This window comes from Trichosurus vulpecula, chromosome 4 (genome assembly GCF_011100635.1).
Source record: "Trichosurus vulpecula isolate mTriVul1 chromosome 4, mTriVul1.pri, whole genome shotgun sequence".
In the NCBI taxonomy this organism is placed as follows: Eukaryota; Metazoa; Chordata; class Mammalia; order Diprotodontia; family Phalangeridae; genus Trichosurus; species Trichosurus vulpecula.
Window position 1 is genome coordinate 305,297,364 of NC_050576.1, and position 25,579 is coordinate 305,322,942.

Consider the following 25,579-nt stretch of genomic DNA (forward strand, 5'->3'; position numbering starts at 1 on the left):
GTTTAAAGTTCCCATTACTCATTGCATTGTCATGTTTTCAAACAGGGGCACAAATCTCCTCACCCCAAAGTCCATAAGCCTTGCAATCAGCTCCACAAATTCTTCATCCCTCTGGATCCCACCAGTGTTGATGAAAAGTAAACTCAGAGGATCTGAGAGATGAAATGAGGTCTTTGTTTATAAAATGAGCTCAGCAGGACTTTAAGAACACATATTTGTTATGCATCTGGTGTTTAAGTGAAAAACCTACTCCTTATGACTTTTGAATCTCTTGGCAAAGATCACAGAGGCATTTTTTTAAAAAAAGACAGTTTTATTCTCTTAAAGATTTTACTACGGGAATCGACTTCTCATATGAGTTCAATAAGATGTTCACCTTACCTCTAATCTCCTATGGAGTTAATTTCTTTCAGTTTATGTTTCATGTCCCTTATTGAATTTGGAATGAAAGAAGGCCTGAAAAAGGTTCATTTCCTAAGAAAGCAATTTTCAGAAAAGCTTCCAAACAGGAAATTAAAAATCATCTTTTAAAAAAAAGTTTGGTACCAAATTGTGTGTGTATATACACACACATATCTATATCTATATATCTATATCTATATAGTATGTATGTCTATATAAACACACATATATACACTCATATGTATATATTTGTATATATACATATGTGTGTATTGGAGATTTTTGGTGTTTCTGCAAAACTGCAGCATCAGTATGACTGTGGACCACAAACTGATTTGCCAGAACTCCAGAGACTGGAACTACCCTATAATAATAAAAACAGATCCTTAGAAAGAGACTTTTTTTTGCCCCTACAATTTTGACATCATGGGTTTGGACTTTTCCTTTATTCAACAGATTACGTTTTAAATCACCCACTCTCCCTTTAGATTAGGAGGGCATTGTGATGTGACCCCTTTGTCTTCCCATCTCTACAACTCCGTTTCTTCATCTGTAATATTTATGCTCACTACTTCATAGGTTAGCTGTGTGGATCGAATGAGATAATAAAGGGGACAGTACTTCTGTGGCTATAAAGCACAATATATGAAGACTAATGTGCATGCTATTAGAATAAAAAGATCACAAGTTTCCCTTGCTTTAATTTGTCTGTTTTTTCTTGTTTGGGGCTAGTCTCTGCCCCCACTCCATTCTTAGTGAAGATGGAGGGCAGCATTGATGAAGTCACCAGTGTGACTCCTTCAGGCAAGACAAGAAACAAGAGATGAGTCACTAAGGAAGAGTCTGCCCTTGCCTTACCACCTGTGTCTGTCTGTGTATGAAAGCTTTCTCAGGTGGTCTTACGCTGTTAAAAAGTTCATGGATCTTATAAAAACAAAGCTCTAATCCTCTCCCACTCCCACTGCCACCACCCAGTGTCCACTCACAGGTCCTGTGAGATCCCACACGCAGCAGGGTATGTGGGAAAGAGAACTGGTCTCAGTGCCTGAAAGCCTTGTTTCAAATCCCATACTTGCTAAGCGGTATGGTATCGGGCTAGCTATTTAACTTTTCTGAGCCAAATTCTTCATCTGCAAAATGGGGTTAATAATACTTGTCCTATCTACTTCACCACATTGAGGTAAACACTTTATAAACCTTAAAGTACTATGGAAAAGTGAATTTTATCAATTGTTATTCTTCCAAGCTCTTTTCAAAGTGCTGATTTCACCAGGAACGTATTGCTAAATCCCATATTCTCTACGTATTTTTTGTCTTAGGAAAATCTGAATAATTCTGATTATAGGTTAAATTATTTCACTTATGAGATAAGCCATGCTTACCCAGTAATCCATTTCTCAAGATATTTTACTTATTTCGCCTTCAAATAGAGAGGAAAAAAAGACATTATAGCTAAAGGAGACTATAAGCACTGGGCAAATATCTGCTTAATGTAATTCATGGACCTTTCAGTGCTTGCCCCTCTGAACCATTTCAGTTTTAACTAATCTTTTTTGTTGGCACATAATGGGAAGGTCCCGTGACATCCCCCTCCAAAATCCCTCAAACTAATGTTATAAAAAGTGTGACTGTAAAGTAATGAGATTGCCATTTATAGTTAAACATCCCAGAATTCATATGTCTAAATGTATCTTGTACCCTTCAAATCCATCAACTTGGAAGATTTTGTACCTTTTTAATGATGTCCAAAGCATCAATGTTTAAAAAAAAATTTTCTAGCTCCTCCTTTGGACACATTCTTTTAAACATATTCTTTGGGACACATTCTTTTGAATCTTCCCAGTGATAGCAAACTCTCCTTCAAAAGCAGTTTTGATTTTTGGGAACAAGCTGAAATTTGTTTGGAGTCCAGTGTCAAGTCTGCTGAATACTATGGGTGATCAAGCTGAGATATGTGGTTTGGAAGGCAAAAAATGAGATGTGACTGTGAAATGAGACTCATTGTCATGTATGGCTCATAAAGTGAATCTGAAGGCAATTGAATTCCCAAGCAGGAGTTCTTAAAATACCTTGAGCCATATCAGCATAGAGTTATAGATTTTTCTAGTTGAAACAGGATCTTGAAGATTTTCTGTATCAGTAGAATTTTAGGTTCAGATCCAGATCAAAGGTCATTTCTTGCCTGAATCCTACCCTCAGCTTAAAATGATCTTTCTCTCCTAATAAACTCTCATAATGACATCTTGTTTCTGCCTCCAATTTCTATTTACATTCAGTTTTGTATTATTGAATTTTTTCTAGTCTTTTTAGGCCAGGGCTTGACACATAGTGCTTAATAAATACTTTTTTCTTTTTAGCTAGTTAGCTGGTGAGTTTTCTTTCTATCTCTTTCCATATTTAGCACACACATCAATTTGTTAAAAGCTTATCCTTTTATTAGTGCAGACTGAGATCTCAACTTATGTATAACTTAGTCTTTGAGAGTTGTTTGAGGTCCAGTGAGCTGCTTAAGGTAACACAACTGTTGAATGCCAGATTTGAACTTATCTTTCTGACTCCAAGTCTAGCACTTTCTCTGCTAAATCAACATGCCTAGGCCTAGCACATAGTAGGTCCTTAGTAAATATTTATTAAAAGAATGAATGGACAAACCTGCCTTAGAGGCTTCGTGGTCTAACCTCCTCACTTTATTGATGAGGAAATGGAGGCCTACCATGATTGTAATAAAGATAGGGTGGACTGTTTTAAAGGCCAAATCTCATCTCTCTTTAAAACCTCATGACTTCCTGGTTACATTGTGTGTATGTACTGGGGGTAGTGAGGAATAATATCTCATAGCCAAATGAATGGCCCTGGAAGAGATGAGGAATCAGACAGTTGAGGAGGATGACAAGACTTCGAGTCATGCTGTCCCCACCAGGGTTCAACACAGAACAATGAGCAAAATAATCAAGAGAACCAGAGGAAGATTCCCCAATGGAATATCCACTCAGGGCAGGTTTTCCAGAATCAGAACACTGAGAAGCTTCTTAGGTCTTCTGATCTCACTCTTTATACAATCCCCCAACAGCCTCTCTTGATTCCTGCCCAGGAAATTTCAAATCCTTTTCCTTGTCTATTTTGTGCCTCTTATCACATTCTTCTCTGAATATTGTTAGTGATCATTCATTTATGTATTGTATCCCTGTGGTAAACTATAGGCCATAACAACATCTTAATTATTGATGTGTTTTCTCTCAGTATATTGAACTATTGTTGCTGTTAACTGAATGGTCTGGGAGGTCATCAGCATTTTTAGCTCTGAGTGTCACCAGCAGAGTTCTTGGGTACATGCCACTGACAGACGCAAGGCATTATCAGGAGGAGAATGTTAAAAATAGGAAAAATAAATAAACAAGGGAAGGAAGGAAAGCAGAGTATGAAGGAAGAAACTGAATGGTAAAAGGAAGAAGGGGATAAGATAGAGAAAAGAGAGAGAGGCATGGAAAGAGGCAAAGAGCCACTGGCAATAGCCTTCAGTGCCACCTCACTGTATTTGTGAAATAGATGCCTTTTGTCCCTGTGCTAGTCTGTCCTAGAAAGATTAGCCTATTGCCAAGGAGAGTATCTTCTTTCTTTAAAAAAGTGAACCTCCATGTAAAGTGATTCCCATAAAGCCCTCCTTGAGAACTCATTCTAGTGATTGAGAACTCCTTTCAGAAACGTGTTTCCTATATTTAACTATTATTTCTTATTTGGGCTGAATTGCCTTACCTAGACATTAGCCATTAATAGCTGTTTCTCTCCTCTCTCCGTCCCTTTCCCTCACCCTTTGGTTAAGTGAGAGATCTGATTTTTCTTCATTTTTTGGAGAAAAATACGTGCAATAGTCATTCTAGCAATGACAAGTCATCTATTAAAATGAGGTCAACCAGAATCAGAGAATCTCACATTTGAAGGGTGCCATATAATTACCCAGACGATGGGCCAACACAGATTAGTGATCAGGAAAATCACTGGGACTAGAGAAGGACAATTGTTTTCAGGGGAAGAATGACAAAGTATGCTTGGCCAGGTCAATATCAAGGTTCTTTTGAAACACTAAAACCCAAGGACTTGTAATGGAAATTGGAAAACAGTTGTAGTAGCAAAGATTCAGATAGAGAGATTAATGCCAGATCAGGGAGCAAGATACAGAGAATGTCAGTGGAGTTCACCCTTTGACTCAATCTGTCTGCCCAGACATTCATTCTCTTATGATGACTGTTTGCATTCACAAAACCATAGCTTAGATTTAAAAGGGAACTCAGGTGCTGTCTAGTCCAACCTGTATCTGAACAAAAATTCTCACTAAAACATAATTGACAAGTGGTTATCATGTCTTCAAGTCTTTCCTTGAAGAGAACCGTTGAGAAAACCCACTACTTCTGAAGGCATATTTCATTTTTGGATAGCTCCAATTATGAAGAAATTTTTCTCTTATAGTTCAAGCTTCTATCTTTTACTAAATTGCTCCTATTTATCCCCTCTGAGGTAAGGCAAAGCAAGTCAAATTCCTCTTCTATATAAATGCATTTTAGATACTTTGAAGATAGTTATCTCCCCTACTAAGTCAGATCTTCTCTGAGAGAATCATACCTAGTTCCTTTTGCTGATGCTCATAGCTATGGTCATCAATCCTTTTACCTTCTCTCCCCACAGAGCTGTAACCAGAAATCAGGTACCCAGACAAATTTGATAGCTTCTCTCTCTACTTTAGGAAAGCACTCATCCCTTCTGAGCAGCTCTGTCTTTGTCCCTTGAGGGCCTTGGGCTGTGAAGTACCCTCACTTTTCATATAGAAAATCATCTGAGGGACCACACCATCATCACAGCTTCTGGCTGCCCTGAAGCTGCTCCTCTTGCCAAAGCCATATTTGTTTCTCTAGCAGACTCTGTATCTTCCTTTTTTCAAAATCTCAGGACAACTTCTCTTGATATCTGAAGCCCCCCTCCTCCTCTCCCCTTAATTGTAAACTGCTGCACATAGGAAATACTTCCTCCCACTTCCCAACATGTCAGCACCCTGGGTCAAAGCTCTAGTCCAGGCTTGGGGAACCTGTGGTCTCTAGGTCCTCAAGTTTGGCCCTTTGACTGAATTCAACCTTAATAGAACAAATCCCTTTAATAAAAGAATTTGTTCTGGAAAACACACCCAAGGGACCTAGAAGGCCACATGTGGCCTCAATGCTTCAGGTTCCACATCCCTGCTCCAGTCCCTCTGACATAGTTATGATTCTGGTGCCTATACTTATTTGAATTTACTCTAGCTTGTCAACATCTAGTTTGGTAAATGGTTGCCTAACCACTGTTTTATTGCTTGGTTAATTTCTAGAAGCCACTTGCACTTATCAATTGAAATACTAATAAGTGCATATAATATCAGGTACGTGCATCATTCAGTTCAATAAACTATTGGACTCAAGGGGTTTGGGAAAGGAGACCATATGGTCTCCAAGTGCTTCCCCCTGCTCCCAGAGTGAAGGCATTTCTTGCTTTAATGAATAGGGAAGATCTCCCCCAAGAGGCCCCATCTGCTATTAGAGACACGGTTCCCACAGAGTCAGGCATCTTGGTGAGATGTAGCCTTGGCATTAGCAGTTATTGCTGCTGTTATTTGTCCTTGTTTTCAAAGAGGACCAGTGCCATCACAGGCTGTGGTCTTGAATTGCAATTATCCTTTAAGAACAAAACTTATCCTGCTTTCGTCTGTGACCAGTGGAAACCCACCTTCTCCACCACACAGCCCCACCTGATGGGTGACAGGAAGGAAGGAGAGAAGCAGGCAAGCATTTATTAAGTGTTAGGAATGATGCCAAGAGCTTTACAAATATCATCCTATTTGTTCCTCAGAAACTATTATCATCCATATTTTACAGTTGAACCAACTGAGGCAGACTGAGATTAAGTGACCTCTCCAGGGTTACCCAGCTAGTAAATGACTATGGCTGAATTTTAACTCGGGAGCTCTTGAATCCAAGCCCTGTGTTCGATCCACCACATCGCTGAGCCGCCACCCAAGAATCCCCTGGATTGTATAGTTCATTAGTGATGTTTTACTGCTCACTGGACTTAGAATCATGAGGACCTGCATTAAAATTCTGCCTCAGACTCATCTCAGTTCCGTGATCCTGAATAAGTCATTTAGTTTTTCTGTGCTTCAGTTGCCTCATCTGCGACATGAGGAGGTTGGACTCTGTGGTCTAGAAGGCCCTTTCCAATTCTAAATTTGGAGCCTATGTTTCTAGGTGCCTTATTGCTCCTTGAGTTGAGGGAGTGAGAGCTAAGTAAGAATTTCACTCCTCTCTTGAACTTTACAACTATCCTGGCTTTATCTTCAGTATGCATTTTAATTGGAGACAAATATATGGAATATGCGAGCATGCTTTACTTTTCACTTCAAATTGGTTGTATCCTGATGATCCTGAAGGCTTCAGTAATTACCAATCCTGGTCTCTGTAAAATGGGATGAAATTTGTTGATTAGCATAATTTTGCCACTGACCATCAGAGAGAGCTCCCTATTATCCTTCTCTGAAACATCCAAACAAGACACAAGAGACAATGATGGCTATGCCTTCTTTGCATTGCCCTCTCTCCCCCAGAATTCTCAGCTTAATATAGCCTTGAAGTGTTGGCTACACCTCTTTGGGTGCCTTGATTGTTTCTCCCTCTTGCTTTCCTGGACCTGTTGTTTATCATTGCATTTCTTGCTGCTATCTCTCAATATCTGGCCAATGGTATAGCCCATAACAAATACTTTCTGACCGCTTGCTATTTAGAAAGCAGTGTGCTAGGCAGTGAGAGGAATTCAGAGATAAATAAGAAATATTTCTTGTTCTCAAGGAGCTTATCATATAAAAGGAGAAATATAATATATAACACAAAGTAAAATGTGATTAGAACAAAAGAAAGATCTAAGGGAAAAAGTATTTTAGAAAATTTGAGGAGGGAGAAATCATTCTCAGTTGAGGGAAAGGTGAGGCATGATGCAGGGAAAGCTTCATGACAGGCCCGACCGCTGAACTGGGCCAAGAATCAAGAGAAAGATATTAACGGGCAAGAGGTAGATTAAAGGAAAGAAAAAGAGTCTTATGAAATAATGTTGGAAAGGAAATTTGGATCAGATGATGGAAGGCCTTAAGTACCAGGTTACACAGTGTGCGTTATAGCCTCTAAGTCATAAGGATCCACTTAAGATTGTTGAATGGATGGTGAGATAGCCTGGGCATTAGGAAGATTGCTTTGGCAAGTGTGTCAAGTATAGACTGGAGAAGAGGAACAATTAAGGTCAGGGAGATTGTTTGGGAGGCTGATCCAAGTGAGGGGTAGTGGGAGCCCGGCTATAGTGTTCTGATTGGGGAAAAGAGGATGGACTCAAGAGGTGCCATTGACACAATTTGGCATATAGGGATTGAGAAGTATGGAAGAATCAAGGATCACCCCAAGATTTCAAGTCTATGTAAATGTGTGCCATCTCCATAAATAGGTGATTGGGGTGGGGAAGTAATATCAGCCTTAGAAGGCATGATAATGAATTCAATTTGGGGCATGCTGAGTTTGGGATACTAGAAGGAATATATAGTTGGTGATATCCAATAGGTAACTGATGATGCAGTACTGGAGCTGGGGGAAAGATTGGGTTGTGGGTCATGTGAATAGATGTGATTATTGATCCCATGGGAGTGGAACTCACTAAAGGAGAAGGTATAGACAGGATAAAGGGCCAACCCACATTTGGGGACACTCATATCTGAAGATGAACCAATGAAAGAGGAATAATGGATTTGGGTGGTGAGCAGAGACCCAGACAGAGATGAGTATCACAGAGGCCAATAGCAGAGTGTGGTCAGCTGAACTGTGCTATAGAAATGTCAAGGGAGCTATGAAGTAAGAAAAAGTTGGGTTTGCATTTGTAAAAGCCTTGGTAACCTTGGAAGAAGCAGTAGTAGTAAAGTGGAAGGGTCAGAAACCAAATTGCTGGGGTTCAAAGAATAAGTGGTGAGGAAATCAATGAGGGCACATGATTTGGTCTAAAATCGAATGCATGACAGCCATGGAGTAGCGTGAGCTACAAGAGCTGAAGCTACTTGTTTCTGAGGTAAAGGGATTTATTTGGCAGCCTCTTGACCGTGTCACCATAAAGCTGGTGATCACAGACCAAACTCTTCCAAAATCAAGGGCAGTTGGAAAAGAAGGCAACCTTGATAGAATCAGGCTGAGAAGTAAATTTAGAGGGCACTTCAGTGCTAAAAGACGGTCTTCTCACATTCTCGGTCATGACACAATGTAAATAGCATTCTGATGCTCTGTAACAGAAAATTGCATTCTATGTAATAGCCAAACTTCATGGCGCATGGTGTTGTACTTTAATAGGCTATATTCTAGTTGGTCGTGTTAATATTTAAATGATTTAACATTTCCTTTATGTATAGTTTGAGGTTCGCCATTCTGCATGAGTGTGCATAGGGGCGAGAGGTGGGAAGCTGTTCTAATACCATTCTTCTGGGATAGTTTGCGGTAACTTTATATCAAGGCAGGTTCCTCTCTGGAAAAGAAAATTCTAAAAGTTAATGGTTTTTATTACTAAAATACTAACAAAATTCGTTTGAATTTCATAACCCAAGATTTTGAATTTTATCTCTGCAGATTCAATCTGTGTGCCAGGCTTTGATCCCAGCCTCAACATGATGACTGGAATCACTCCAATTAACCCAATGATACCAGGCATGGGGTTAGTACCACCACCACCACCCACGGACATATCTGTCGTCAAAGAAATAATTCACTGTAAAAGTTGTACACTCTTTCCTCCAAACCCAAGTAAGTGATCCTAGGAAGAAACATTTGCTAATGGCTTCCAAATTTTTTTAAAAAATAAATTTAAAAATGGTTTTGTGTATGTTTCCAGGTACTGATATATGTATCCTCCTTTTGAGCTCTATATAACATACCTGCAAGCTCACGGAGGTCCTGGGTTTCCATATTAGAAGAAACATAGGATATGGAGTGGCTTTCCAAGTCAAGGAGCTGACTTCACACAGCAGTGCTGCTGATACAGAAATATTTGGGGATAGGCAGCTACATTTAAAAATCTTTTCAGCCAAGCTAGAGTCTAGCATTGACTACAAAACAACGTGTAAACAATGGGAGCCCTTCCATCCGTCTTCACAAGTAGACAGGAAAACTCCAAAATGTACTTTGCTAGATGGAAAAAAAGAACCAATTCAATAGCACTTTCTTAGCCCTCATCAGTGGACATTTCTGGACCAAACTGTATTTAGTTGAAAGCAACAAATATTAGATGAGTCAAATGGATCAGAATATTTAAAAAATACAACTTCAGATACTGTGTTTATGAACTTTAATAGCCAGAGCTTGGACTTTTTTTAATTCATATTAATCAATGTTGGGTGGGTTTTTTTTTAAGCTGGTCTTTTCGGAAGATTGCTTCAGTAATCTGCATATAAACTAGGTAAAATGTTATGACAGTGTGCACTTTATCTTTTATACAGCTTCCCCCAAATTTAATAGTTTGCTCATTTAAATGTAAATAATAAAAAAGTGGTTTCTTCAGGCTCTGGTGTTTCACGGCCAAGTAAGTACTCTGTGAGCTGTTAGGTTATGTTTTCTGTGTTCTGGCTTTCTGTTCTATTATCTGGCAACAAGACAAAGTAGATAACCAGCAGAGGTTTTTCATCATGTTGTCATTTCATCATGTTTTGTACTTCTCTGCTTTCCCCCTCCCCGTTTGCTGGGGCTTCTGTGTTATGAAAGAGAAATGAAATTATGCTAACATTTGCTTTATCTTTGCTCACGGACAAGCGTGGCCATTCTACATGTAAGAATGAACACAGACAGTAAAGAGTCGGGAGGAAGAGAGAGGAGCTTGAAAAAGATATAATCCAAGATAAATGTAAATGGGTATCAAACTATGAAATCTCTTTGGTTTTAAGGAGTTCCAGCTGGGCCTAACTTTTTGCCCACTGAAACTGCCGAAGGAAATGTAAATAAATAAACGCCAAAATCTTTGTGTTTTGTTATGATTAGATCTCCCTCCACCTTCCACAAGAGAGAGACCTCCTGGGTGCAAGACTGTGTTTGTGGGAGGATTACCCGAAAATGCTACTGAGGAAATTATTCAAGAAGTCTTTGAGCAGTGTGGCGATATCACAGCCATTCGGAAAAGCAAGAAGAATTTCTGTCATATTCGTTTTGCAGAGGAGTTCATGGTTGATAAAGCCATTTACCTTTCTGGTACTCTGCATTCTATATATGGTTTGGGGGAGGGTCAGTTGGGGGCATGTCCTTTGTTGTGTTAATATTTGCTGACTCCCTTGGCTCTGCTGCACCAAAAATAACATTTGGGGACTGGAAAAGAGAAAAGGGAAAGGAGGTTGTGGGGGTGGGGAGGGATTCCCTTTGGCCTTGTCTGCCAGAAAAGCACAATGTGAAATCTGTGAATTTATCCCCACTCTTCCAGCAATATGCCACCATGTTGTAATAATACCCCCATCTTCCTCATTTCCATTTCCTGTTTGTCTAATAGTCCATAGGTGGAAAGCATTTTGATGTATTCTGGTTCTTATTACTGTTATTGGATGGGGTTCTCTGGTGGGGCAAAGTACTTTTACCATAAGCTGTTCCCCTTTCAGGAAGTAATTCACTCTGTAGGATGCCAGGATACCAAAATTAGAGTAATTTAATCTTAGAAAATAGTTCATGAACTTTAGGATCAAGCCTAATATTATTGTGAGGAGTCTTCTGTTGTGGATAGAATGCTGGATTTGGGATCAGGAAGATCCAAGTTCAAATCCCACCTCAGACATTCACTAGCTGGGTGACCCTGCACCAGTCACTTAACCATTATCGGCTTCAATTTCATCATCTCTAAGATGAGGATGATAATAGCCCTCACCTCCCAGAGTTGTTGTGAATATCAGGTGACATAATATTTGTAAAGTGCTTTACAAACCTTTAAGCGCTACGTAGATGACTTGACTAAATACTATTATTCGGACCCTGGGCAAGTTCTTTAATGTCCCTGGTTCTCAGTTTCTGTATCCGTTTACTAAGGGGGTTGGAATATAGGATCTTTAAGTTCGTTGCTAGTTTTGAAGTTATAATCTGCCCATCTGATGCTGCTTGTAATTTGATTGGGCAGTCCTATTGATCTCTGGCTCTTTGGTATTAATTTTTGCAGACTTTTGATGATTTTTAAATAAGATCTAATGTAGTCCCCTACATAACGAGAGTTGGGGGCTGTATATGTGGAGGTTGGCAACAAAATTGTTATCGAATCAAAAACTGATACCATTGGTACTGACGATGACTTCAAAATATAACAATCTTTGAAATGCACATTGCTGGCACTCCTCCTTGCCCGTTATACCTCTTTCTTTTAGTACTCTAAAAATTTTCAACTTGTTTCTCTCTTCTTTTGATTTCTCCATTCTGCTCATATACACATAGGGTTCCCCTTGCTCTTCTGTTCGCTTCCCTTCTCAATGTCCTATCTCTTCCTCCCTCTATCTAATTCCTTTCTTCCCCCCCCCCCCACTATAAGCTAAGGAAAAATTATATAATACTTCCTTTAGGCAACTCCCTGCCCTAACTCATCAAAACCGAAGGTGGGTCAATTGAGTTTAGGTTAATGAGGAAAGGGGAAAAAAACCAGCCGAGAAGCAACATCTAAACATCATTGCCAAATTTCAGCTAATTTCTGCAGGCAGCCCCTAACGGCCATGAAATTCCATTGCCAACCCAGAGCCTTGAGTTGATTCCAACACTGCAGAGACTTTCCTATGCTAAATAAAGACATAAAACAAATCTGAGGCATGCTTATTCCAATCAGTCCTTAAAAGGGGGGAAAAAAGAATCTGAAGGCATTCTAAATTATGGTAGAGAACACTGTGCCTTGGACAGAGAAGGTAATTAATCAACATTTATTGAATTTTAAAATACAAATAGCCTCTTGTCATTCACTTAACTATGCTTATATGGAGGTTTAAATGATAACATTTTAAAGTATGAGGTTCTGTTGACTGGCAAATCAGTGAAGCTTTTCATACACTTTCTTTAATTTCCCAAAGATTTGAGCAGCCTGGCTTATGTAAAGAAATCCATGCTCTACCACCAGCAAGCCATGTGACCTTGGGTACATTATTAAACTTCTTTGGGCCTCAATTGGCTCTTCTGTAAAATGCCTGAGTTTGACTAAGTGATTCCAAAGGCCCCCTTCCAGATCCCAATTTTGAATCAATTATAAAACTAAAAAGCACAAATGAAGACAGCTCAGTGCCAAATTCAGGTACCTAGCAGAGTTTTCCTCCCCCCTCCCTCTATCCTGGGTATTTCTCATTCTTGACGAGACCCACTTCAGTTGCTACCCAACTCCCAACCAGCTGAGTAGGGTGCCCATTTTCTTTCTGATTTGCTGCCTTCTAAAGAGGGAGTGGGCAGAGACATAACCCCTCCAGGATTCTGCCTTTGCGACTGGGTCAAGAGGGCGATCTAGTCCCTTGCTCAGCCGGAGTAGAAGAAGCCTTGAGGAGATCAAAAAAGCCAGGTTGGGGATACAGGGAGGAAAAGGCAGCAAAGTATGCATGGGAGGTTCTACAAGCCTAAACACAAGTGGAAGGCCAAGCTAAGTTTGGGAACATTTCATATCTGAAGGCCAAGCTAATTTTAGGTTCAGCATCAACAGGGGCCCTTTAAAGGCTTCTGGTGACGTTTGGGTGGAAGGGACAGCCATGCTTTTTGAACCAGAGACATTTGCAAAACAATCTTCTGAACATGGGCACAGGGGAAGTTTTTTGGCTGGTAATCTAGATTGGACAGCTGGACTGCTCTTAGGGATTCTGGACTGGGCTCAGCTGCTAAGTGTGGTGTGGGAGGTGATTTAAATGGCTGACATTCTTCCTAATTACTTTGCTTTTTTTTTTAAGACTTGGTTATCTACAGCAGAGAGAAACATTTTGCTTTAGTGTTACATTTTGCATTTCTGTTATCCAGATGGGAGAATCGCTTTTTTTTTTTTGTAATGTTGCTTTCTCTCTCTCTCTCTCTCTCTCTCTCTCTCTCTCTCTCTCTCTCTCTTCCCTTTTTTTAGGCAGCAGTTGACATTGAGGGAAAAAAGAGGTTGAATTTTTTGGGAGAATTCAGTGTGTGAGATGCATGTTGTTTAAGACTTTTGTGATTCTAGAAAGGTGTGAAATGCCCTTTTTGGGGTTATGAGTCTTACCTGAGATTTCCACCTGAGTTTGAACCCCAGAACATTAAGACAATGCTTTGAAAACTGTTATGTGATTTCTCAATATCTGTACTGAGTAGCCTCCCTTTTTTAGAGTAGGGCTTATTTGCAGAACCCTCCAAACTCCCCTTCATGCCCCACCCCAAATAACAAGAATGCTTCTCTCTCATTTCACTGGTGGGCCCTAGTTGACTTGATTCAGCGGGGGCCTCAGTTAATGTTTTGAAGAAGTCCAGAGATCCCAAGATTGAGCTTCCCTTCTGCATTTGAAGCCTGGCTGATTTCAGGCTTGTTTGTGTTGATTTCTGAGATCAGATTCCTGCTCTAATCCTTGTAGGTTGGGTAGCTCACAGTAAATCCTCTAAAGATTTCCAGGTCCATTTCTGGTCTTGCTCCACTCTGCAGAGCTGATCCAAGCACGGAACTCCTGTGGACTTCAAAGGTTGCAGGAGCTATTTATACCAAGCTTCATGCCAGATGATCCATTGTGGGGCCTTTTAGGAAAGCTTTTTGTTAAACCTCCTGGTTGAAGGTAAAATATTTTTTTCCCGAGCACCCCCAGAGGATAAGTGGAAATAAAGCAACATTGCCTAAGAGCATTTGTAATTGTGGCTTTTGGAACTGCAGAGAGATAATTGAAGCAGGAGCAGCACATGTTCTAGGGTAATGAAGTTGTGGCTCAGGGGTCCAAGCACTGTGGAATTTCTGTCATGGTAGATGGTTAAAAATAGAATAGGCAGTGGTTTAGGTAAACCTCTCCTTGGAAGCTAGAGGCTGCTCTACATGACCTCTGAAAATTCTTCCTGCCTATGACGTTATTACCAACTCTGCAAGGTGCTCAGCTTGACAATGCCTTGGTCTCACCTTCTAGAGGTGGGGAGTGTGATAATGGTTCCCCACCCACGTAGCAATGCTACATGAAGGAAATAAGCGATGTGCCTACCGTGCTTTAAGGGCCTCAGAAACGAGGTCCTTTCTAATCAGTAGAGAGTATTGTTTGTTATCTAACATGTTTGTTCATTGGTTCTAGGTTACCGCATGAGATTAGGCTCCAGCACCGACAAAAAGGACTCTGGTCGCCTTCATGTGGATTTTGCTCAGGCCAGGGATGACTTTTATGAATGGGAATGCAAACAGAGGATGTTGGCCAGGGAAGAAAGGCACAGACGCAAATTGGAAGAAGACAGGCTTCGTCCTCCCTCCCCTCCGGCAATAATGCATTATTCAGAACACGAAGCCACATTATTGGCCGAAAAGCTAAAAGGTATTGACTGACTTATTCTTTCTTTTCTTCTCCTTCATCCTTTACGAGTTGATGCAATCCAGACATGAACCCCCAGTCCTGGCTTGATTCTCTCCGCTTTTATTCCACGCTGAGGAAGGAAGGCAAGAAATTATATTTCCAACATTAGCAAATCCTACAGGTTTGCCTTCTTGATTAGATGCAAGCATTTTCCAGATAGGAAGCACACAGAAGAAGCAATGGTGTACAAAGAGAACCACCACCACCTCCCCCCCCCCATCATCACCACTCTGAGGGAAGCCTTGCTCATTCCTAGAACTCTGACCCAAATTCTTCATGAAGTGTATGCTCAACAGGAGCTCAGTTTAGATGAGGAGGAAGCCAGGCCCATGATACATAATGGCTCAGTAGAACGTTGATAGTATTTTTCCTGCTAAGCATCTCAGTCATCAAGATCCAGCCCACTCCAGTGGGTCAGGTCACAGCGTCCCTGCAGTTCTTGTAAAATTCTTCCTACACGACAGTGATTCAACAACAAGTGCTTATGGTACTAAATTCCATGCTGGGTGCTGTGGGGGAGCATAGAAGAAATGTAAAACATCGTCTGGTCCCCTGCCCTCCATGGTCCAGTAGAACAGATAGAACTAATGCAAGAAATAATTAGAAAACAATACAGGCCCACAGCAGACTAAACTGTAAGGATGCTCCATGGTATCAACAGTAAGTACACGAGGAGTCTGGAGAAGAGAGTCAGAAAAGTGAAGGACAGCTTCAGCTGACCCTTGAAAGATGATGAGGATTTGGAGGGACAAAGAAGAAAGGGGTGGGATTGGGAGAGCCAGGAAGTCAGGATGCCAGGGAGGATCAGTGTGGAGATAGGGAAAAGAGCCCTAGATTTTAAGATCCAGGCTCAGATCCAAGCTCCTCTATTTACTCTGTGACCTTGAGCAAGCTATGTCATCAGTATGGGCTTTGGTTTCCTCATGTATAAAATAAGGAAGTTGGATAAAGCAGTCTTCAGGTTTCTATTCTAGGCAGCTAGGTGGTTCATTGCCTAGAGTCAGGAAGCCCTGAGTTCAAATGTGGCCTCGGACGTTTTACTAGATGTGTGACTCTGGATAAGTCACTTCACCTTTGTTGGCTCAACTATAAAATGAGGGTGATAAGAACCCTCACCTCTCAGAGTTGGAATGAAAATCCAGTGAGATGATATTTGTAAATCACTTGGCACAGTAGCTGGTATATCGATGCTTATTCCATTCCTTCCCTTCTAGCTATAAATCTGTAATCTTCCCATTTTTGCTCTTTTTTTCACCAAAGGAAAACAAAGTTTATTAAAGATTCGCCGTATTGGCTAGACTCATAAGCAATCTGGGCCTTTGTGACGATTGTATTGACAGTCTCAACTAGATTGAATCTGGGCACCTTCATGGAGGGAGGATGGATCTTATGGGTCCCATTTCTGTTCTTCTAACTTAGAAACCCAAAAATGGGAAACTGCCTTTGGCTAGAGAGGGTGGGGTTGAGCCAGGGCTCAACCTTGTGCAAAGAGGAGTGTGTGAATCTATGAATCTGAAGAGGAGAGAGCGCAGTGTGGACACAAGGCGCTTCTCAATTGCCAAGGAAAACTGTCTTTAACCATGGATGATGGTTCTTTATTATTTGGAAACCTGAAAAATTGACAGCACTCATCATTTGTCCTAGGCAGATGCTCTGATGAGGAGATTTCAGACAGTCTCTTGTTCACATGCGGTCAACCCTTTCACATTATTGGAGATAATATTTTCTGGCTTCATATCCATGTGTTTAGATTCACACTTAAGAAGACCAGTACCTGTGAGGATTCCCTAACAAGTATCTGTGTAGATCACTTTAAAATTTTTTTTAATATTTTCTTTGATTTAATCAACCAAAATCTGTTTTCTTACTTCCCAGTTTACCCTTATCTCCCTATTGAGAGCACAAGAAAAACAAAACCCGTTACAAACATGTATAATCAAAACAAGCAACTTTCCACATTGGCTGTGTGCAAAAATTATGTACTGATCACTTTTTAAAGAATTACTTAGCTTCAGACATCTTCTCTGTCTTTCGGTGGGCTGGGGGAGGGGAGGAGGAATGGGGCAAAAAGGGCATGTATCCAGATGCCTCCTGTTCAGGCCGGTGAAAGCCACCATGGACAGCTGTGTTGGTGTCACACTGAAACAACAGGTTGCATTCAAAGCATGTGGTTTCTAGGACTCTCCAGGACTCACTGTTCTGGCCTCCGGGAACATGGGTTCAGATACTACTTTGGGTTCTTAATTACTTGTACCCTTGCAAAAGTTACTTAACCTCCCTAAGCCTATTTCTTCAGCTGTGAAATGAGAGAGTTGAAGTCCATAGCTTCTGGTATCCCCTGATTCTAAGAGGGGTCTTTACAGAGACTGCAGACACAGACATTGGCTATCTCAGAGACAGTAGATAAAAGCACCACTTAAAAAAAATAAATAAAGCACTACTTTTTCATTAAGGGGTCCTGCTGTATGGAGTGGAAGGAATTACCCAGATGGAACAAATTCATCCCAGTCAGGAATATTTCAGTGTGAGTTTTGTACACTGGATTTTTTAAAAAGAAAAAATAAAGCAATGACTCAGTAGCAAACATCCCAAATTTACAGCTTCTGATGCACTATACACTCATAATCTACACAACAGACTGTTTGTATTCATGCATGTCCACACCCAGGAGTGACAGCTTGGAAAACCACTTCTCACAACTAGGTTCTTTTCAGTCTCGGTTTAAGTTGCTGAAAAAATGAGTGTGTTTTTTTTTCCATGATCTTCCTCGTTTGGGTATTACACCCAAGCTTAGTGCTTCTTCTGCCCAATGACATTTCAGAAAAACAGACCCTAAGTTTCCAAGGGAGCAGTACTTGCTTCGTCTTTTTAGGGTATAGCAAATTGGGAGCTGAATTTTGGTAATGTAATTTGCAAGGCTTGCCATTTCCAAACTATATATTTGTATAGATCAGTATAATTTGCAGAACTCCGAAGCTGTACCTTTGCCAAGTACGGTGTGATCCCTTGAGAAGAGAACAGATTGGAAATTTAAATAGATGGAAGATACAGTAGGCTGAACTGGCTGGGGATACATCTCAGGCAAGAGTCAGGTAATATCGAGCCTGACAATTTCAGCCCATGCACCGAGCTTGGAATATAAACAGCAGTTAATTGCTCAGGAAATTGGCTGGATCACTGAGAGGAAACCCACCTACCTTTCTTTATAACACTGCAAAATCAGGTGATGAGCACTGGGGTAACTGGCTCCCCAAAGATGATTTTAGTGATATGGGGATATTTAATGTAGTCAAGATTCAAGGTGAAGAGAAGAAACCTAAATAGAATCTGCAGAGCACCTAATTGGATTTGGATTTTCCCCCCTGAGAAGAGGAAGATTTTAAACATAGTTAAAAAGGTTCACTTCTAGCACCAAACAGCTATAAGAAGCATTTTTTTTTTACCACTTTTATATGAGATTTTTATTTTTTTTCAAAATCAACTTTTATCCATTTTCTATCTGCATTTTCTTGTTGGCATCCATTGTGACCCTGTACCCCTGGCCATAAGTGCTGACCAGTAGCAGATGTAAAAACGCAATTTTCCAGTGGTGACAGGTGTTAAAGCATTTCAACACTATAGGGTAACCCCATCCAGTGGAGGCCTTGCTGACTAGGCCAAAAGCAAGCACATTTAATTTGAGCTCTATTATGTGTATATCTCAGAATCACCCAATCTTCCTTACATTGATAGAGATTTTTAAAAATTAATGGGAACCCAGATGATTAAATTGACAGTGTTTTAAGACCATTTCACTTAATGAAGACTGACTGCAAAGTAACTGCTTACGGACCTAAAAGTTTACAACATGGCTTTGAGAAAGAGAGAGAGAGCTCAATAACAGCATAATTACACTTTATTGGAAACAGTGGTACCAGCCAGATGAGATAATGAATTTCTGTGTGTCTTCTAGCACATAACCTCCACCCCTGGAGGAAGCCCCTCTTTGGAGTGTGGAAGGAAAGAGGAGATTGATTAGACAGTAAGGAAAGATTACGGTACTAATTCATTGGGGATTTCTTTTAGTAAGAGCATTTATTCCCCCACCCACCCACCCCTTTGGAAAGCTTCAACTAATCTTTCATTACTTAAAGTGGAGAGTTTCTTTCTGAAACAGGTATAGTTCTAACAAATAATTAAATCCTAAGCCCGGGGTCTTAAGTTTTCCTGGCAATGCTATTGGGATTACCTGATATGTTATCTAGACTTCAGGAGCCTGGATCAGAACCAATAGTAATCCACAGAGAATTACTCTAATTTATATCTCATGTGATGCAGTCTGATCCTTCCAAATTCAAGGCAGGAAGAAAATGGTGCAGGTATTTTTTCTGAAAATGCTGTCCATATTTATGTGAAAGTAAACACTCCCAAAGCTCATGCTGTTCTCCTGCTCAGGAAGAAGGGAGAGAGACAAGAGAATAATCCTCCTTGAAAGTTAGTGCTTCAGGTTACGTTGACCTTCACGGAGGAAGGAGCACGCCATTTTGAATGAAATCTATTTATCATCCAAGAAGTCTAACTTGTATGCAACTCCATTTTCTTGTTTTTCATGGTACAGGAATCACAGCATCTCGGAGTTTGAAGAGACCTCAAAGATTGTAAGATTATATTATTTAGAGCTAGGAAAGACCTTAACCTAGTCCAGACTCCTCCTATATCGATGAATAGACTGAGTCCCGGAAAGGAAAATGGCCAAAGTCACACAGATAAATAGTAGATCTTCAGATTCCAAATCACTGTCCTTTTGTCCTATACCACACTGACCAGAACACCCAGAGCCAAGGTTCAGGGGAGGCTAGCACCAGCAGTAAGTATAGAATTAGATTTGAACCCCAAACCTCTGACTTCAAATTTGTCACTTTACCCTAAAGATGCCCATGATACAGGCAGTTCCATAACTGAATTGAGCTATCACCCTTCTCCATTCAACTGAGCAGCACAGAAGTTGAGAGCTCAATTAACTCTGTAGATAATCAGTGAAAATTCCCCTTTAGCTGGCCATCGCCTATACTTCCCCATTATTCTTAGGCTAGCCGGGTAGAGAGGTGGAAGTGGTTCTGAGAGGCATCCCTAACCCTGCTCCTAAATTCTAAGTTCACACCAAAGCTAGAGGAAAGTTGAGTGGCTGGTGCTTCGAAGCCTTTATATAATTCCTTTGAAAGAGAAAATAATACGATTAAAAATAGCTTACATTCATAGAAGTAGCACTTTCAGGTTGAGAAAGCTCTTCCCTCACCTCTGTCCCATGAGGTAGGTTATGTAAGTATTACATGTATCACGCAGATGAGGAAGCTGCCACCTCTGAAGCTCAGGGCAATTTATGATTTTCCCAAAGTCACTCAACTACTTTTATTGTTGTTCAGTTGTTTTCAGTTGTGTCTGACTCTTCATGACTCCATTTGGGTTTTTCTTGGCAAAGATAATGGAGTGGTCTGCCCTTTCCTTCTCCTGCTCATTTTATAGATAAGGGAACTGAGGCAAACAAGGTTAAATGACTTGCCCAGGGCCACGCAGCCAGTAAGTGTCTGAGACCAGGTTTGAACTCAGGAAGATGTCTTCCTGACTCCAGGCCTAGTGCTCTGTGCACTATGGCACCACCTATTTGCCCCACTTAACTACTAAGTGACTCCATTGGACTCCACATCCATTGAATGCCTTTTCCAGATGACCAAGTACCAACCTTCCTGTTGTCCACTCTCCAAAGGGATTTGTATAATGCCCAGCAGAGCATTTTATCTTCTATGCCTTTCTTCAGATAAACAAAGACACTATAAACAAACCTCAGCAACCTTATTTATCATGTTCAGCTCTAGTTAGGAAGATGTGAGTTTGAATCCTGCCTTAGACACTTAGTAGCTGTGGGACGCAGGAGTGTGTTGAGCCAGAGCTAACAGGATGGAGAGATCACATTGTTAAATTTTCAATGAGAACATTTACACCTCAGAAATCATCAGTCTTTACATATTAATTTATTGTTTTGTTGATTGTCCATATTATAATCAATGTTATTAGTCAGATTAAATTTAAAAGTATGTACCTATTTCTCTCTCCTCTCCCCCAAGCCTGGATGTTTAAACATTTACCAGCACACACCTATATTGTTCTATTGATAGTGTTTGAGCTCAATAGGAGTTCGGTAGAAATTGGAGGGGGGGGGCAAGCATTTATTAAATGCCTACCAGGTACTGTACTAATCAATTTACGGATATTGTCTCATTTGATCCATTTAGATTTCATTAGATTGCAGAGATTCTCCCCCCACCCTCTCCCCTATCTTTTCTCCTGTCCCACACAGTGTAGTCGTTATCACCGAATCGCAGAATCTGACACTCAGAGGAGACCTCAGACCTCTATAAATGCCAGTTATCATTATTAATATTAGCCTACAGGCACCAGGCCTCTACTTTGGTGATGACTTTATTTTCATCTAGTCTCACCTAAACCCCCGAAGAATCTACAACATGATGATATAACTTGCTCTAATATGATAATATAATATGATAACTTATAGATTATAGTATAACCCACTATAGCCTTCCTGACAAGCAGTCATCTACACTGTGCTTGACCTCTTCTATTTTTGGCACATCTCATTTTTTTATTTATTTTTTTAATTCTATGTTCATTTGCCTATCCATGATACCCTGTAGTTAGTTTGCATTCTGTTGGCTCAGGCAGTTCCCAAACTAAGTATTGCTAACTACTCTTGAATGGAAGTGTTGGGGGAAGGAAAAGAATAAGTGCTTGCACAGAGGCAAAGAAACTCAAAACTTAAAAAAAAAAAGCAGGTGGAATAGATTTGGTGAATGGACTAAGGTTGTCTAAGTCTCCTCAGGCAGGAATACACTTATGTGGAATGGTGCCAGGGAACAGGAGGCTCCTCAGTGTAGAAAGGAAGGAAGGGATTAAAATAATGGAAGTGCAGGGCTTAGAGCCACAAAGGGCTTAGAGACCACATAGCCCAACCCCCTTCTCTCACAAACAAGAAAACTGAGGCCTGGATCGGGGAAACAATTTACCTAGGATCGAACATGTAGAAACGAGCATTTTTAAATTGAAATTGGGGCTAGAAAACCAGATTTTCTGACTTTTAAGTCTAGTGTTCTTTCTACTGTATCAATCTGGTTAAATTCATAAGAGAACCAGCAACTGGGAATAAATCCAACACACATACACACACACACACACACACACACACACACACACACACACACCCTGATCCCGTGTATCTCAGTCTACAAGTTACCCTCATATGGCAATATTCTGTTTTCCCCACTTAAGTCTATTGTTCACACTTCCCTGAGTCTGCACTTGGCATTTTGCCTTGTACCTCTCTACACTTATATAATTTTGAGTACTATAGTGAATTGTGTTTCTGTCACATGCCTCCAGTGGATTGTAAACTCCGTAAGGGTAGGGATTGTGTCTTATTTAAACTCTGGATCTCTTGTTTCTTCCCCTCTGCCTAGCAGAATACTCTGCTTAACAAATGAATAAATGTAAGCCCACTGTAAAAAAAAAACAAAACTCTTAGATCTATTTGTTCATTTCAAGTTAATCAGGCAAAGTCGAATAATCTTTGTTGATTAAATATATTTCTTGAATTCTTAGCTGTCCCCCAGATCATCATAACAGGGGATGCAAAGGAATGAAGTAACCCATAGGAATCCATGTAACAGAAACCAAGACTGCATTAGCAGAAAGCGTGTGCTAACAATGAACCTTCACCTCATAAATTTCAAACTTAGAATCATAGAATCCTTGAGTTGGAAGGAACTTGAGAGATCACTTAATTCAGCCACTTTACCCAATGGAGGAAACCAAATCTATCCATTTTCTTCAGTCGTTCTTTTTATATTACAGGTTAAGGTGTCTTTACTATCCTAGTTGCACAACTCAGGACACAACCTGTTGTTTTAATGGATCTATGGCTTCCATGAAATTATGGTCTCATCAGGGGGGTTTGGTTCAGATCACAACCAAATCTACTCGTTCTGTGCTATTATTTTCCCATGGTAATGTACAGATCCTCTACAGGGGATGCTGGAGATGCTTTTTTACTTTTGGAAAGTACCAGTGAAGCTCTAGGGTCATTCGTTAGTTCTCCCTTACTCATGTGACATGACAAACTCATCTCCTTTTATGTTCTTATTCATGATCTATGTACAGCTGTTCCTCAGTACATTAAAGACAGTGTTACTTTCAACATGGATTTTTTCTTTGTGTGTGTTCTTAGCCCGCCCCAATCACTCTGCCCAATTTTTACCCTCCTGAGTGCCGTTTCTAGTTTTCCGTGTAGCTGAGTAGTTGCTGAAATGTTACATCCCCGGAGTCCTTTGATTACTCACAATGACAGAAGTCTAGAAAGCTCTGTTCCATGTTCAGTCTATTTGTGCTCTTTGAATCAGTTGCATTTGTGAATGCTCTTGAGATGATATGGCTCGTTTGGTTCTTACTCCATGTTTTCTTTAGATTTATTTTTTCTTCCATTGCTTTCACTGTTTTATAAAATGACATTGCTATTGATAATAATATTGTGATTTTTCAGCATCCATCTTAAAGTTGATATTTTCCTTGCCTGTTATATCTCCCCCTTGACAAAGAAATAATCATTTGTTGGCTAAAGTGGTTTCTTAGCCTGTTTTTGTGGTGACTGCTTTACATTGAATAAACTTTTGTAGGAAATGGTGGTGATAAAGGTCAAATCTTTGTCTTTGGGAGTTTTTTCTCTTTCTCACTTATTATCAGCAACTTATCAGTAACTAGTAATTTATTATCTATTAAGATGTAATCCATTTTGTTATTTTTTGTTTGTGTGTATTTATGTTAGCCATTGTTATTCAGCCATTTCAGTCATATCTGACTCTTCATGACCCCATTCAGGGTTTTCTTGGCAAAGATGCTGGAGTGCTTTGCCATTTCCTTGTCCAGCTCATTTGACAGATGAGGAAATGGAAGTAAACAAGGTTAGGTGACTTGCCCGGGGTCACACAGCTAGTAAGTGTCTGAGGCCAGATTTGAACTTGCAAAGATGAATCTTCCTAACGCTAAGCCCAGTGCTCTATCTGCTGCACCACCTAGCTGCGCATGTTAGCCATACCTAACACTTTTCAGCTCTGAGAAAAACTATTCATGGGATTGGTTTATTAACCATTGGCTTCTTTAGTCTCAGAAACTTGAGTCTTATTTTCTAGCCTTTATTTCTCTGTCTTCTTTTGCATTCAAGTCACTGAGTCAGTATCAAAATGTATTCTGTCAAGTTCTGGACAAGTTCTTAGAATTTCTCTACCTTTTCATCCCCTGGAACAGATGTTGATGCGTAAGATATGATTATTTCATGCTAATCTTTTTTGCTTCCTGCAAATGACCAAATGTCTCACGGAAATGTGATTCCCGTTGCTTTGGGCCACATGATGAAACCAGTTCCACCAATGCTTTTGTTTGCCTCTCCAAGAAGAAAACCTGTGAGCAATCCTTTCCTTTAGTCACAATTTTCTTTTGTCAAGATACCTCTTAACAACAATGAACTAAGCAGTAGACACAGTGCTCCAAATGTCTCATCTCAACAGTCTAATGATACCATTATCTTTCCCCTTTTTTGGATACCATCCTTCCTTATTATTGCTAGAACTGCAGTCATTTTTGTCAACCATGTAACACCAAATACTAAAGTTAGAAGGAAAATCCAAGGCCATCTTGTCCCATACATACCTGAGCAATAATTTTCTCTCCATTATGCATAAGAAGCCTTTGACTAAAGACCTCAAGGGAGGGGGAATATACTGCCTCCTGAGGAATCCCTTTCCACTTTAAGCTAGCTCTAATTGTCCAAAAGTTTTTTCTTAGTCCTAAATCTGCCTCTTTGTAATTTTCATGCAATTACTTCCAGTTTTGCCATCTGGATTCAAGAATAACCAGTTTAGTCCTGTTTTGTTTGACTATGTGAAAGCCCTTTGCATATTTGAAAATAGCACTCATATCTCTAAGTTTTCTATTCTCCAGACTAAATACTCCCAGTTCCTTTAAATAGTCCTCATATGGCTGAAGAAAAGGGCTTTCACCGTCCTTTTTGCTTTCCTTTTCAGCTCATCGATACTCTTTTTTTAAATATGGTGATCACAACTGCACAAAATACTCCAGATGTAGTCTGACTAGGGTAGAATACAGTAGGACTATCACCTCCATATTTATGAAGCCCACCTCTCTCAATGTAGAATAAGACAGATTGAATTAGTTTAGTTTTTTTTCTGGCTGCCGTGTCTCACACTCAAATCATCTTGAACAAGTAGCCTACTAAGTAATAACAGTTACTATTATACAGGGTGTCCCTAAAGTCTGGACACATAGGCAAAAATGCATATTTTGAAATATTTGGAATATTAATAGGCCTTAGCCCCCTTGACTTCTTTTTCTGGGGTGTGCTAAAGGAGAAGGTGTATTCAATAAAAATCACAGGTGCAACACACTTGACTAGATGCATAAAGAGTGAATGTGCTAAAATTGACAGCAGTGTGGAGTTACTGCATTTGCGAAGCACACCAACCTTTGCATCACAAATGATGGAAA

At 40.2% G+C, this 25,579-nt stretch overlaps 1 protein-coding gene across 6 annotated transcripts in view; it reads left to right on the forward strand.

Moving 5' to 3' along the window:
- The window catches only part of ENOX1 (ecto-NOX disulfide-thiol exchanger 1), a 706,159-nt gene that overhangs the window by 488,577 nt on the left and 192,003 nt on the right, over positions 1-25,579 (forward strand). For all 6 annotated transcript variants that reach the window (XM_036757464.1, XM_036757466.1, XM_036757465.1 and 3 more), the window contains 3 exons: positions 9,069-9,242; positions 10,470-10,676; positions 14,702-14,935. In XM_036757464.1, the coding sequence (XP_036613359.1) occupies positions 9,069-9,242; positions 10,470-10,676; positions 14,702-14,935 (615 nt within the window). The remainder of the gene's footprint in view (positions 1-9,068; positions 9,243-10,469; positions 10,677-14,701; positions 14,936-25,579) is intronic.